Source organism: Phaenicophaeus curvirostris, chromosome 12 (assembly GCF_032191515.1).
Source record: "Phaenicophaeus curvirostris isolate KB17595 chromosome 12, BPBGC_Pcur_1.0, whole genome shotgun sequence".
NCBI lineage: Eukaryota > Metazoa > Chordata > Aves > Cuculiformes > Cuculidae > Phaenicophaeus > Phaenicophaeus curvirostris.
The window spans coordinates 8,604,802-8,617,290 of NC_091403.1; the positions used below are offsets into that span (position 1 = coordinate 8,604,802).

The 12,489-nt window shown below is 55.2% G+C and overlaps 3 protein-coding genes across 5 annotated transcripts in view; 1 reads left to right on the top strand and 2 right to left on the bottom strand.

Annotated features, from left to right (window-relative positions):
• The window catches only part of PLIN1 (perilipin 1), a 92,616-nt gene extending 85,110 nt beyond the window's left edge, over positions 1–7,506 (top strand). For 2 of the 3 annotated variants that reach the window (XM_069867259.1, XM_069867258.1), the window contains exons 2-9: positions 2,633–2,692; positions 2,950–3,148; positions 3,280–3,362; positions 3,716–3,968; positions 4,149–4,354; positions 4,889–5,041; positions 5,708–5,941; positions 6,452–7,506. In XM_069867259.1, coding sequence (XP_069723360.1) covers positions 2,648–2,692; positions 2,950–3,148; positions 3,280–3,362; positions 3,716–3,968; positions 4,149–4,354; positions 4,889–5,041; positions 5,708–5,941; positions 6,452–6,823 — 1,545 coding nt within the window. In that variant the 5' untranslated portion in view covers positions 2,633–2,647 and the 3' untranslated portion in view covers positions 6,824–7,506. Of the gene's footprint in view, positions 1–1,772; positions 1,913–2,632; positions 2,693–2,949; positions 3,149–3,279; positions 3,363–3,715; positions 3,969–4,148; positions 4,355–4,888; positions 5,042–5,707; positions 5,942–6,451 lie in introns of those variants that run through there. The other variant, XM_069867257.1, reaches the window with a different exon arrangement.
• Positions 1,692–12,489, bottom strand: part of FANCI (FA complementation group I) — a 185,327-nt gene continuing 174,529 nt past the window's right edge. The window contains exon 31 of the mRNA XM_069867249.1: positions 1,692–1,709. The gene's annotated coding sequence lies outside the window, so the exon portion shown is untranslated. The remainder of the gene's footprint in view (positions 1,710–12,489) is intronic.
• On the bottom strand, positions 7,559–11,102 carry LOC138725917 (ras-related and estrogen-regulated growth inhibitor-like protein). The gene is made up of 4 exons (XM_069867275.1): positions 10,703–11,102; positions 10,235–10,288; positions 9,703–9,779; positions 7,559–9,169 (listed from the first exon to the last, which is right to left on the bottom strand). The coding sequence occupies exons 1-4, from the start codon at positions 10,854–10,856 to the stop codon at positions 8,744–8,746; spliced, it is 711 nt and encodes a 236-aa protein (XP_069723376.1). The 5' UTR covers positions 10,857–11,102; the 3' UTR covers positions 7,559–8,743.

Consider the following 12,489-nt stretch of genomic DNA (forward strand, 5'->3'; position numbering starts at 1 on the left):
TGGTGCTTGGGCCTGTCGTGATGCCGAGCTTCACATCAAGGGTCCCCCTGCCTCGTGCTGGCTGGTCCAGGACACACAGCAGCCTTGTGTCACCAGGCTGCCTGCATAGCTCATCAGCACTGACCCCCTTGGGTTATTGCTTTGTCCTTTGGCATTTGTCCTCTTTCCACCATGCTGTCCTCGAGGACGAGTGTGTCTCATCCTCAGTCTCTGTAGTCAATAAACAAGACCCACCACAGCTTCATACAGGTGGTGTCTTCTTTCCTTTTAGTCAATACCGCGAATGGATTTGTCAGTTATGATGTAAGTTGGTAGGATGCCTCCTGCATGGCCACAACAGAGCAGCAGGAGTGAGAGCATAACTAGCAGGTTGAGGGGAGCAGTTGTTCCTCTCTGTGAAGCACTGTGGAACCGTGTCCTCTTTTGGCCACACCAGCAGAGATCTTGACTAGACTCTAGCAGAGGATCATAAAGAGGATAAGACGTTTAGGGGCATGGGACACATGCCACACCAGCACAGACTGGAGTGCAAACTGCGCAGAGGTGCAAAGAGCAAGGATAAGAGATGGCAGGCACAAACTGCAACAGAGGAAATTCCAGCTGGTCTTAAGGAAAAAGTGGTTTACCTTAAGCATAGTTTGCACTGGAGCTGGACCCCAGAGAGATGGAAATGTTATCCTTGGAGATTTTCAGGACTGGACAAGAACTTGAGCAGCCTGCTCTAGCTTCAAAGGTAGCCCTGCTTTGAGCACGGGTTGGATGAGGTGACCTGCAGAGATCACCTTCAACCTGATATTTTCCTCCATTTCTGTCCACTCCATATGCCTAGAGCTTTCCTAATGCAACATTTGCCCTGATCCTCAGCTAAGAGCCTCCTCACCAAGATCTTCAGTGAATTCTCTTAGAAAATGCAGACCTGGCCAAACTAGATTGGTTTGTGCAGGGTGTGTTCCCTACATCTGGTGAAAACGCTCCTCGAATCCTGTGTTCAGTTCTGGGCCCCTCACCACAAGAAGGATGTTGAGGCTCTGGAGCGAGTCCAGAGAAGAGCAAGGAAGCTGGTGAAGGGGCTGGAGAACAGGCCTTATGAGGAGCAGCTGAGAGAGCTGGGGGTGTTTAGCCTGGAGAAGAGGAGGCTGAGGGGAGACCTCATTGCTCTCTACAACTACCTGAAAGGAGGTTGTGGAGAGGAGGGTGCTGGCCTCTTCTCCCAAGTGACAGGGGACAGGACAAGAGGGAATGGCCTCAAGCTCTGCCAGAGGAGGTTCAGGCTGAACATTAGGAAAAAATTTTTCACAGAAAGGGTCATTGGGCAGTGTCCGAGGCTGCCCAGGGAGGTGGTTGAGTCACCTTCCCTGGAGGTGTTTAAGGCACGGGTGGACGAGGCGCTGAGGGGCATGGTTTAGTGTTTGATAGGAATGGTTGGACTTGATCCGGTGGGTCTTTTCCAACCTGGTGATTCTATGATTCTATGATCTGCCTTCTGCTCCTTGTGCTTAGATTCTCCCCAGGCTGTTTGCTATGTTCTTGTTCTGTACTGGTCTTCTCCCTGGCTGCTCATGTTCTGTTGCTTTTGAGGTGCTGAGGTTCAAGGGCAGCTTCTTGTCATCTTCTCCTGGTGGAATGGCATTAAACCTCAGTGCATCCAGGCTGTGCTGCCACTTCTGAGCTTGGCAGGGAAGATAACGGAGGGGATTTTCTGACATCATCTTTTCCAAATTATGGTGGCTTCAGGAACTCTTTGGCCAGTTTCCACCACAACTCACCAGCTCCCAGACTCACGCAACCAGGAGGTGGAGCCTTGTGGTTGTAGTGGCTGGGGCAACATGCATCGCTCTCAGAAGACCCAGGCAAAGGGACGGTTCACCCACTACTCTCTACTCCTGCTCTGCTGGGGACGCGCTGCCTCTTGGTGAGTGACTTCTCCCCTCCAGGCACTCCAAGGACAGTTTCACCAGGACCAGGCTGAGAGCAGGGATAACCCAGGGCTAACACTAAATCTCCTGAACTTCATCTGCTGCTGAGAAAAGGAGTCTGTCCTGGGGTGGGAGCTGGAGGTGTGCTTCCAGCTGTCTCCCAGCTAGAAGCAGTGGAGATGGGTGTTCTGCGGTGCTTACATCGAGCTGGGGCTGTGTGGGGACAGGAGCTGGCATTGCAGCCAGCTGAGCTGTGGGGTGGGCATATGAAGGAGCGGGATGACAGCCACGGCTGGACAGCTTGCTGCATCCCTACCTACAGCTTCTCTTTCTGCTCCTATCCTACATTCTCAGCCTACATCTCTCAGCCTTGTGCCCATCTACTAGTATCCTGGTTACTCTAAGTTTGTTTTACAGCTCTGCCAGTGCTCTTCATCCTCTCTTGCACTGTAGCTCCTCCAAACTCAACCAATTCTTTGCATCTGTGGGTGTTAAGACATCCTAGCAGGAGGGGCTGTGTGGGGTCATTGTTTTTACAGCTTAACTGGTAAAAAGTCAAGCATTAGGCAACACCACATCCATTACCCCACTGGAAGTGCATGTCTCAGCCCAGCTCCTGGCCCCTCTGTGCTCAGGGGGTGCAAGAGGAGAGGGGAGAGAGGAGAGCCCAGCTCTGCCTTCGCAGCAGGGTCTGCAGCTTGCAACTTGGCTTTCCAGGTGGATGCGTCGCGATGACAGCGAAGACAAATAAGACTCTGCAGAATGGAAATGCCAAGGTGGGTGCAGGAAAAGGGAGAGAGGGGAGGGCATAGGTGTGCCCAGAGCACCAGGTAGAACATACCAGCTATTCCAGATAAAAACAAGTTGCATCTCACGTTGTCCCACTGTTCCCTTGTTATCTTTATACGGAGCTCTACCTGCAATAATATAGAGCTCGACCAAAGGGAAAGGATCAAACATTTTGTATGCTTGAAATCGAATAGTTCCTTAGGGAAGCGCTCTTGGCTAACCAGTGCCTGTTTGCCCTGCACAGGAAAATGTGCTGCAGAGGGTCCTGCAGCTGCCGGTGGTGAGTTCAACCTGCGAAAGCCTCCAGAGGACATATGCCAGCACCAAGGAGGCCCACCCACTCATGGCCTCGGTGTGTGAGGTCTACGAGCGGGGCGTGCAGGGCGCCGGCGCCTTGGCCAAGTGGAGCGTGGAGCCCGTGGTGCGCAGGCTGGAGCCTCAGTGTGAGTCCATCCACCGGGGAGGGGAGGCACCAGAGCCTCCCTCAGTAGGACCAGCACTAGCGTGTGGGAATCCCTGGAACATCCCAGCAGCTTTTCTTACTACCCCACGTTCATGCTTTTGTCTAAGGCAGTTGCTGTGGCTAACAACCTAGCTTGCCGGGGCTTGGACCAACTGGAAGAGAAGATCCCTGCCCTCCAGTATCCTGTCGACAAGGTAAGTCACAGGCAGGACGGTCTGAGACACTCTGGCCCCTCTGCAGAGCTCACAGCGTGTCTCTTCTAGGCTTGTTTCCTGCTGGTGATGGGCTGCTCAGAGGGGAAAAGTGCAGCATCTCCAAGCAAGGGCTCCTGCTGTCCTGGGTGGGTGGTTGGGACACTTCCAAAGGTCAACAGCATCCCGTGTCCTGTCCTTGCCAGCTACATCCAGCTCAGGCTGGAGAGAGCTCTTATACCTCTTTGGGGGCTGTCTGCTAGTATGGTTATGGCTGGAGTACACATGGTCCCTCTGGCTGTCCCATGCCACCCTGAGCACACCAGGAGGGCTGTTCTCCATCCCTCTACCTGCAGCTTGCATCCGAACTGAAGGATACCATCTCCTCCCCCATCCAAAGTGCCAAAAACACTCTTGGCAACTCCATGGATAAGATCATGGAGCTGGCAGCAGGAGGTTACGAGGCCACCAAGAACACTGTGGAAACAACGGCAAAGTACACAAGGAGGAACTCAGTGAGCCAGATGGCAGCCGCGGGGGTCGACACAGCCCTGGGAGGGCTGGAGAAGCTGGTGGAGTACCTGCTGCCAGAGGAGGATGAAGAAGCAGGTAGTTCTGATGCCCACATCCCATCTGAAGGTGTCTGGGGAGGGCTGGCCTCATGTCAGGTGGCACCTCACTCACAGGGTGCATGTGACAGGAGGAATTCCCTGGATTTTTGCTGCCTAGGAGGGTTGTCCCACTGGGACATAACCTTGCTACTGCTCTTCTATGTTCCTTTCCCTTTAGATCAGAAGCCCAAAGAGTCACCTAGGGCAGTAAAGGTCTCCCAGCAGAAGTCCAGTGCTCCCAGCACTCCCAGCTCTCCCAGCACCCTGGGCCGGATTGGTGCATTGGTTAACACTGTCTCCCACCGCGCTTACCACCAAACCACTCAAGGCCTCCAGCACGCCAAAGCCAAAGGGCAGAAGATAGTCATCTGCATCCCCATTCTGGTGAGTGCCAAAACCCACCCACCAGCCTTCCTGCTCCTCCATACCCTCTCGTGGGCTGATTCTGCTTTCAGAGGAGATATTTCAGGCATCCAAGAGCAGCGTGGTGGACGCTGTTGGTTTCCCCCACTCAGTGGGACAAGCTGGGACCAGCAATTCCCGCAGCGTGTTCACACACAGCCTTATACTGTGTTAGCAGGACAAGTTATTTTTAGCCAGCTCCCAGTGTATATTGTTGATTTGTGGCCTTGCCATAACATCCTCCCTAAAGCAAAAAAATCCTCCGGGGGCCTAGAGAGGATGGGGAGAAGCAGACGCGCCTCTTCTCCCACCCAGCACTGCAATGGGAAGCCTTTCCCTGGCCTGTGCCGAAATCCCAGAGCTCCCGACTGCCCCTGGGATTTCTTCCCACAGAGCTAAATGAATCCCACTGCTCCCTGCACACCTCAGGGCCCCCATGAAATCCTCAGGTTAAGCAGGATGGGGTGGATGGAGCCCACAGCTCCCTCCCAGTGGTGACTTTTGCTCCCCTTCCAGGGCAACCTGGCCAAGCCCAGCACGTCTGAGGAACCACAGGCCCACAGTGATGGGCAGAGCACCACAGCTGGCTGGCTGAGTCGTCGGCAGAGCAAGGTGCCAGAGCAGAAGCAGGAGAAGGTGGAGAAGAAAGATGACACCACCACCAAGGAGGTATGGAGAAAAGGGGGATCAGCAAGCCAAGGGTGCCCCAAAGATCCTCCTGCCCACAGACCGTGCCAGCATGAGGGATGTTTCCCCTACACCCTTAGAGACCTGGACCCCATCTCTGCTGTGCCCTAGCAGGAGCTGCAGCTTGGAGGAGGTGAGGAGGGGTTGGTGGGGAGGCAACCCCAGCAGCCCCCTTCCCCTCAAAGCTGGGGCTGTGGGCAGCCTCCATGCTGCGCAGGGTCACCCTGCCTCATCTATTCACGACTGCTTTGCTGCTGTGGGGTGTCAGCATGGAGTGCCCCACTGAGGCCCCGAACACCGCCGAAGAATCCCAACCCTCCTGGTCCCAGCAGCAAGGAGCGGTGTGAGTCTGCAGGGCTGGGAATGGTCCCAGTGTTGGCTCTGCTGGGACGCAGGGACAGGAAGGAGTAGGTCGGGGTTGCTGCCCTTTGCCTCTCCCTGCAGCGGAAGCACAGCCCAGGGCAAGGGGACCCTGGGGGCTTGGGAGCAGAGGGAGCCAGAAAGAACAACCCTGCTGCAGTGGCTTTTGCAAAGCTGTGAGTCAAAGGCACTCAGGCTTTGAGCTGTGGAGGGGATGGGGAGCCCAGGGCCACCCCTGTCCTGTCCAGAGGGGCTGGGACCAGCAGCTGAGCTGGTTTCTCTCCACAGGCAGGGGATGGCCCTGGGCTGGTGGGCAGCATGGCACAAAACCTGCAAACCGCCTGCGCCTCCGGCATCTCCAGTGCAAAGAAAGTCCCATCCGTGGCCTGGGACGCGGCAGAGGGGATGATCCTCTTCAGCCCCCGCAGACTGTCCAAGGCTTTGGAGACAGTGGATGCTCTGGGGGGGACACTCATCAGTGCCCCCAAACATCTGCTGGGCACCCTGTACAGCTATGTGCCGGTGAGTTTGTCCCCAGCCAGGTCCTATCCATCTCCAGTAAATCCCACTTTGCCCAGCCTCCTCCCATGAACACCCCACAGCTCCAGGCAGTGCCAGGAGGTATCAGGGCAAGGAGATGGGCTGCTGTTAAGAGACCTCAGGCCCAGCCTCCTCCTGAGCATCCCCCAAGCTGTGAGGGTGAGCTCCCCTGTACAGTCAGCAGGCCAGACAGTGGTAGCACCTTCACACAGTTCATGCTCAAACCTGGTGCAACCACAAATTCCTGGGAAGGTGAAAGTTCAGGCTGAGATTGCATCCCCTTTCCTTTCCCTACCTTGCTGCTCCCCTAAGACTGTCTCTCTACTGCAGCTGCCCAGGGACTACAGCTGACCACTCCCCACCGCTGGCAACCCCTCTGGGGGCAAATTGGCTTGTCCTGAGGTCTCTCTAGTTTTGGGAGGGACTGTAGCATAAGGAGAGCAGGACTGGCAGGCAGGTACAAACTGGCTGTATGCTCACCCCATCTCTCAGCTCCGCAGGCAGTCAGTGAAGGAAGAGGAGGCAGCCAAGGGCAGCAAGCCCAGCCCGGAGACAGAGAAGAAGGAGGAGGATGCCAAACCTGCCACCCCGCCCCCGGAGGAGAAATCCCAGCTGAGGGGTGACTGGCGGCTGTACCGTGGCCATCACCCCCTCTCCTTCCTGGGGCTCGAGGACCCCCTCTTCCTGCGGCACAACCTCTATCGCAGCTCTGCCTTCGAGCCTGAGTGCCCCCTCCCAAGGAAATCTGCCTTTGCCCCCTACAACAGGCGGGTGAGCGAGGGCTCCTACCGCTTCAGCCCCGAGGCCACATACAACCGGGCTTACTACACCAGCCTCTACAGCCCTACCTTCAAGAAGGACTGAGTCAGCGGGGAGCATGAGCGCATCCCAACCCCACTCTAATCTCCCCCAGCACACTTTGCCCAGGCCCTCGCAGCTGCCCGCATACACCTCTGTACGGGGACAGGAGCTCAAAGTAGTAGACGTGCCATGGGATGTCTTCCTCTGGAGTGCATCGGGGCCAGGATGAGGGAATAAAGGCAGTCAAAAGCCTTGTTGGTAGAAGAAGGTAGGGCGAGTTGGAACCAGAGGGGACCAGAGAAGCAAAGGAGATGCAGAAAGCGTAGTGAGAGCCAAAAAGAGAAAAAGGGACCAGCCAGGCCTGGCACTGGGCTACCCTGGTCCCTGCTGAGCAGATAGTGTGGACTGACATTGAGAACAGCACTGAGACAGAGGAGGGAGGATGAAAAAGTCATCAAGCCACTAGAGCAAACCTGGTTTCCCATTCTTCCATCCTCTATCCCCCTTCACAGGGATCATCCCTGGCCACAGATTGCTCCTCCGTGGAGGAGCTGAAGGTCCCCACCAACTTGCAGGACTCATGAGTCAGAAATCCCTGGGCACCCACCCCCAGCTGATGGTGGGGTCAGAAAAAAAGACCAGTGAGAACAGGTGGAGCTTCTGGAGCCCCTCTCTCCTGCAGAACCATCTGGCTTCCTGCAACACCTTATTGTATTCACTGCGATAATAAAGATTCCTGGCCTGCATCTCATCCTATTTGCTCAGCTGCCTTACACCACCAGAATGAGGGAGCAAAGTGGAACAAAACACCCAACTTAGGGCTGAGGGAGTGGGTACGGGAAAATTATCATTGGGTTGCTACCACAGGGTCAGTGGGTGCTCATGCCCAGCACAGTACATGCACTACGTGTCTCTTCCTGTGCCTCCAGTACAAATTCACAGCCCTAAGGAGCCAGGGGCTTTCTGCCAAAGACAATTTATTGCGTTTCCAGAACACAGCACAGGAATCAGTGTCTGTACCGCACATGCAAGCCCTCTTCCAACACACTGCTTTCCCAGGCACCCGAGAGGAAGGGTTTGGGGAGAGGCACAGAAAACCTCACGGTAGCAGAAGAGTTTGGCAAGGAGCTCAGGGACCCCATTCCCCATCTCTCTTTCCTCCCAGGGACAGGGAGCTTTACAGAAGCAGCAGCTTGGGAAGCTACACAGTACAGTTCCCCATCCTGGGAAGAAGCCACGTGCCTGTTTTTTCCCAGGCACAGTCTGTATGGTGCTTCTTGCACAAGGGAAATTTCCATGGTCACTGAAAGGCTGTGGGAGAGAGGACTACAAGCAGGATGGTTCAAAAGCAAGGTGGGTGGGATGCGGACCTCAGTAAGGGCCTCAGGGGTCGGCTGATGCCAGGAGCTCTGGGACACTAGGACACAGTGATATACACATGGGCTCCCTGGTGGAGAAACCTCCACATTGCCAGCTCACAGGTTCTCCAGGATCACCAGAGAGGACTCTGATGGGCATTAAATAGGAATAAAGATCCCAGGGTAGGAAGGCGTGATATTGAGCTGGGTGGTCATGCAGAAGCAGCGTGTCCTCCCTGCTCACTGACAGCCCCGGTAGCTCCTGCTGAAACAGCTGAGGAAGATGCTGCCCGGAGCAGCAGCAGGATCATTTGGTGGTTTCCAGCACTGGAGGGTGGAAGGAGAAAGGAGGAGGCACCTAAAAATCTGTTACAGCAAAGAATAGAGATTTTGCCCCGCAATCTGTCCCACCACAGAAACAAGAGCTCTGCAGCAGGAAGCAGAGGAAGGCACTATATTCCTCAGCTGCACTGGCAATGTACGGCAGGAGATCCAGTCCCTGAGGCTAGGAGGGCAGCAAGGAACCCACTGTATGTATGGAAGCATGCACCATCTCCATGGACACCCAGAGTGGAGGCTCAGGCCAGCTGGGTGGCATGGAGAGAAGCAACACCCAGGCTGTATCTCAGAGGGAGTCCGTTCGCTTACGGGCAAACACAGCTGACATGGTCTTGACAATGCCACGGATCCCTGTACCCTTTTTCAGTGCCAGTTTGGTGTCAGGGATGCGCTCAGCCAGTCCATGGAAGACCATGAGGGCCCCATGATAAGCCTCAGCTGCAGAGACCTCATAGAAACCACAGTCTAAAGAGAGGGCCAGGAGCCGACCCTCCTCGCTGGACACCACCCTTTGGTGGTGTAGGTCACGTTTGTTGCCCACAATTACAATGGGAACCTTCTCCTGGCTCTGCCCCTCCTTAGTCGCCTTGATGAACTGGATTTTGAGAGGCAGGATGTTGAAACTGGCACGGTCGCAGATACTGTAGACCAGGACAAAGCTGTCTGCCCACTGAATTCGCTTCTCCTCCGAGGATCCCTCCTCTGTCTGTTCCTGGGGAAAGAGACAAGTAAGGTTTCTTTAACCAGCTCCTGCCTGCTAGCACAAGTCACGGTGATCATGAATCCATCGGGACCAAAGCTACACAGCAGCAGAAGAAGGGCAGACAGGAAGAGTATTACTGAGGAAGGCAGAGTGGGACCTGGCAGACCTCATCAAGGGGACACAATCTGGGTTTCACTGTGCTCACCTGATCACTCAGCAGGCAAGCACTGGAGTGATAACAGTGTGGAGACCCGAGAGCAGCACTTCCATTTTGTCAGCAGAATATTTTGCACAGTCCAGGCCGATAACATGAACGCTTCAGCCCCAACGTCTTCAGTTAGGGGACCATGGTCTACAGTGACTACTGCTACCCTGCCAGCAACACCACTGCCCAGTGCTCTTCAGGAAAGAAGAGTTTCGCTGCCTACAAACCATCTGACCCAAGTTTTGCCTATGCCTATGGTTCCCCCCTTGTAACTTATAGGAAAGGGGTTTTTTTCTCCCTGGGGTGAAAACAGGTGATGGGAGAGGAGCCCTCTCACCTGTGAATTAGGGACATCCCAGATATGGAAGAGAATCTCTCGTCCATCCACAGTTAGGTTGTGGCTGTAGATGAACTCTGCCAAAAAAGCGAGAACAAAAACAGTCATCTTCACAGAGCTACCAAGAGATAGATAGCTCCCTCAACCCAGCTGTTCTCCTCCCGGAGACAAGCCTGCCATGTCCACCCTGGGAGACCATGCTCCACAAGGCAAGGCCTGGGGGCTCTTTTCGTACAGTAACAACCGCATGGAGCATAGCTGTGACCACCCAGCCTGCCTCCACCCAGGTGTTCAGTTCAGGCACACTGGTGCCACCAGCTGTCACCCAGGACCCTTTGCACCCCAGAGTAGCAGTTCCAGAGTGAAGGGAGGGGTCACTGAATAAATGCAATCATCGAGCCCCCGAGCAGACAAAGGCTCCAGAGAAAGGCAGGAGAGGATGGGAAGCAATGAAATCCCATGAGTAGAAGCAGGGTCACCTCCCAGCCCCAGTCCCTAATGGAAACCGGCCTGGCCCTGGCCTGGCACTCACCCATGTCTCCATACTCTCCGATAAAGCGTCGGGTGAGGAAACGCACAGTCAGAGCTGCAGAGGGGAGAACAAGAATGATCAGAATAACCCTAAACCTAAAGGACGGACCCTTTTGAATCCAGAGCAGTCAGGCACGATTCCCCTGTAAACTCCCAGGAGGAGCAATGACCTCCAGTTTTCCAGCCCTCAGCAGGTCCATGAGCAGAGCAGAGGCACAGCATGAATGAGAGCATCAACAAATCACAGCTCAGTGGAAAATACCTTCTCCTCACCAACTGCCTGAAAGGTTGTGCTCAGTTCCGCACCTCAAATCACCACCACACCCGTAAGCTCAGCCCCATCTCACCAGTTTTCTCCACAGAGCTGGTCTCTGCAGTTTGTTCACCAAACACTGCTGCAGTTTTCAGCCTTTCCAGGGGGAAGAAACATGTTACCTTGCCTGGGAGCATCCTGATGGTCAGTTCTTACCTGATTTCCCCACGTTTTCTGCTCCCATAACGAGGACATTGGCTTCCATCTTCAGGGTGGTGGGGCTGGGTACCTCCACGAGGGCAGGATGGTCAGGAGTGAAGCTGGCGCTCCGGCGCAGCGGGAGCCGAAGCCCCATGCCGAGCGTGGCCATGCCTCATCGGCAGCCCCAGCAGCATCTGTGACTCTTCTGTGCGCAGCCGAGGAGCCAGCACTTCCCACGACACCCAGGGGACCCGCAAGGCCCACGGCCCTCCCCGCAGCTGCAGGGGCGGTGCAGCCACAGCTGCAGGCGCCAGATGAAAAACTTGGTTATTGGTCAGATTGTCCCAAAGATATGTCAGTGCCCAGAGCCAGCCCTGCCATCTCCCAGTGTGGCAGGCGGCCAGGAAGGACCTGCTGTCTACGCTCACACCAGTACCTCAAGCATGTTGGCTGTTGGCAGGGCTGGGAAGCCCCTTGTCCCTCCCACATAGTGATCGTGGGAATGTCTGTGAGGAGTGGTGGAGTGTCTCTCAAGCGACGGAGCCATCTTGCAAGTAGCAGAGTGTTGTTTCACAAGTGAAGAAACACCTCACGAGTGGAGAAGTGTCTCGCAGAGATGGAGTCTCTTCTGAGTGAGGGAATGTCTCATAAGTGGTGGAGCATCTCAAGAGTTGTGGAATGTTGTTTCACCAGTGGTGGAGTGTCACAAGTGGTGGAGTATCTCACGAGTGATGGAATCTCTTGTAAGTGGTGGAGTGTTGTCTCAAAGTGCTGAAGCATCTCACAGAGATGGAGTCTCTTGTAACTGATAGAGCATCTCATGAGTGATGGAGCATTGTCTACAAATAATGAAGCATCTCACAAGTGATAAAGGATCTCACTAGACATGGAGTCTCTTGTGAGTGATGGAGTATTGTCCACAAGTGATGAAGCGCCTCACGAGAGCTGGAGTTGAGTGAGTGAGTGAGTGAGTGAGTGAGTGTCTCACAAGTGGCAGAGCATCTCAAGAGTTGTGGAGCATTGTCTCCCAGATAGTGGAGTCTCACAAGTGGTGGAGCATCCTATGAGCGACAGGGCCTCCTGTAAACGATGGAGCATTGTCTCACAAGTGATGGAGCACCCTATAAGAGACACTCTTGTGAGTAAGTGACTGAGTGCCTCTCAAGCAGTGCAGCATCCATGGGCGGTGGGGTCTCCTATAAACGATGGAGTGCCTCACAGGCGATGGGGCACTGTCTGACAAGTGATGGGGCACGATCTCACAGGCCATGGGGCACCATCTCACGAGCAATGGGACACCGGCTCATGAGGGATCAGGCACTGTCTGACAGGCAATGTGGCATTCACAAGCCATGGGACACTGTCTCATGAGCGATGGGGCACTGCCTCACAGGCAATGGGGCACTGTCTTATGAGTGATGGGACACTGTCTCACGAGACATGGGGCACAATCGCACGGGTTGGGGCACTGTCTCACAGGTGATAGGCACTGTCTAATGAGACATGGGGCACTGTCCCATGAGGGACAGGGCACCACCTCAGGCAATGGGGCACTGTCTCACAAGACATGGGGCACCATCTCACGAGCAATGGGGCACTGTCTCACGAGGGATGGGGCACTGCCTCACGAGGGATGAGGCACTGTCTCTCAAGCGATGGGGCACTGTCTCACAGGCCGTGGGGCACTGTCTAATGAGACATGGGGCACTGTCTCACGAGGGACAGGGCGCCGCCTCAGGCGACAGGGCACCGTCTCACAAGCCCTGGGACACCCCCTCACTACCCCTCGACGCGGCCTCCCC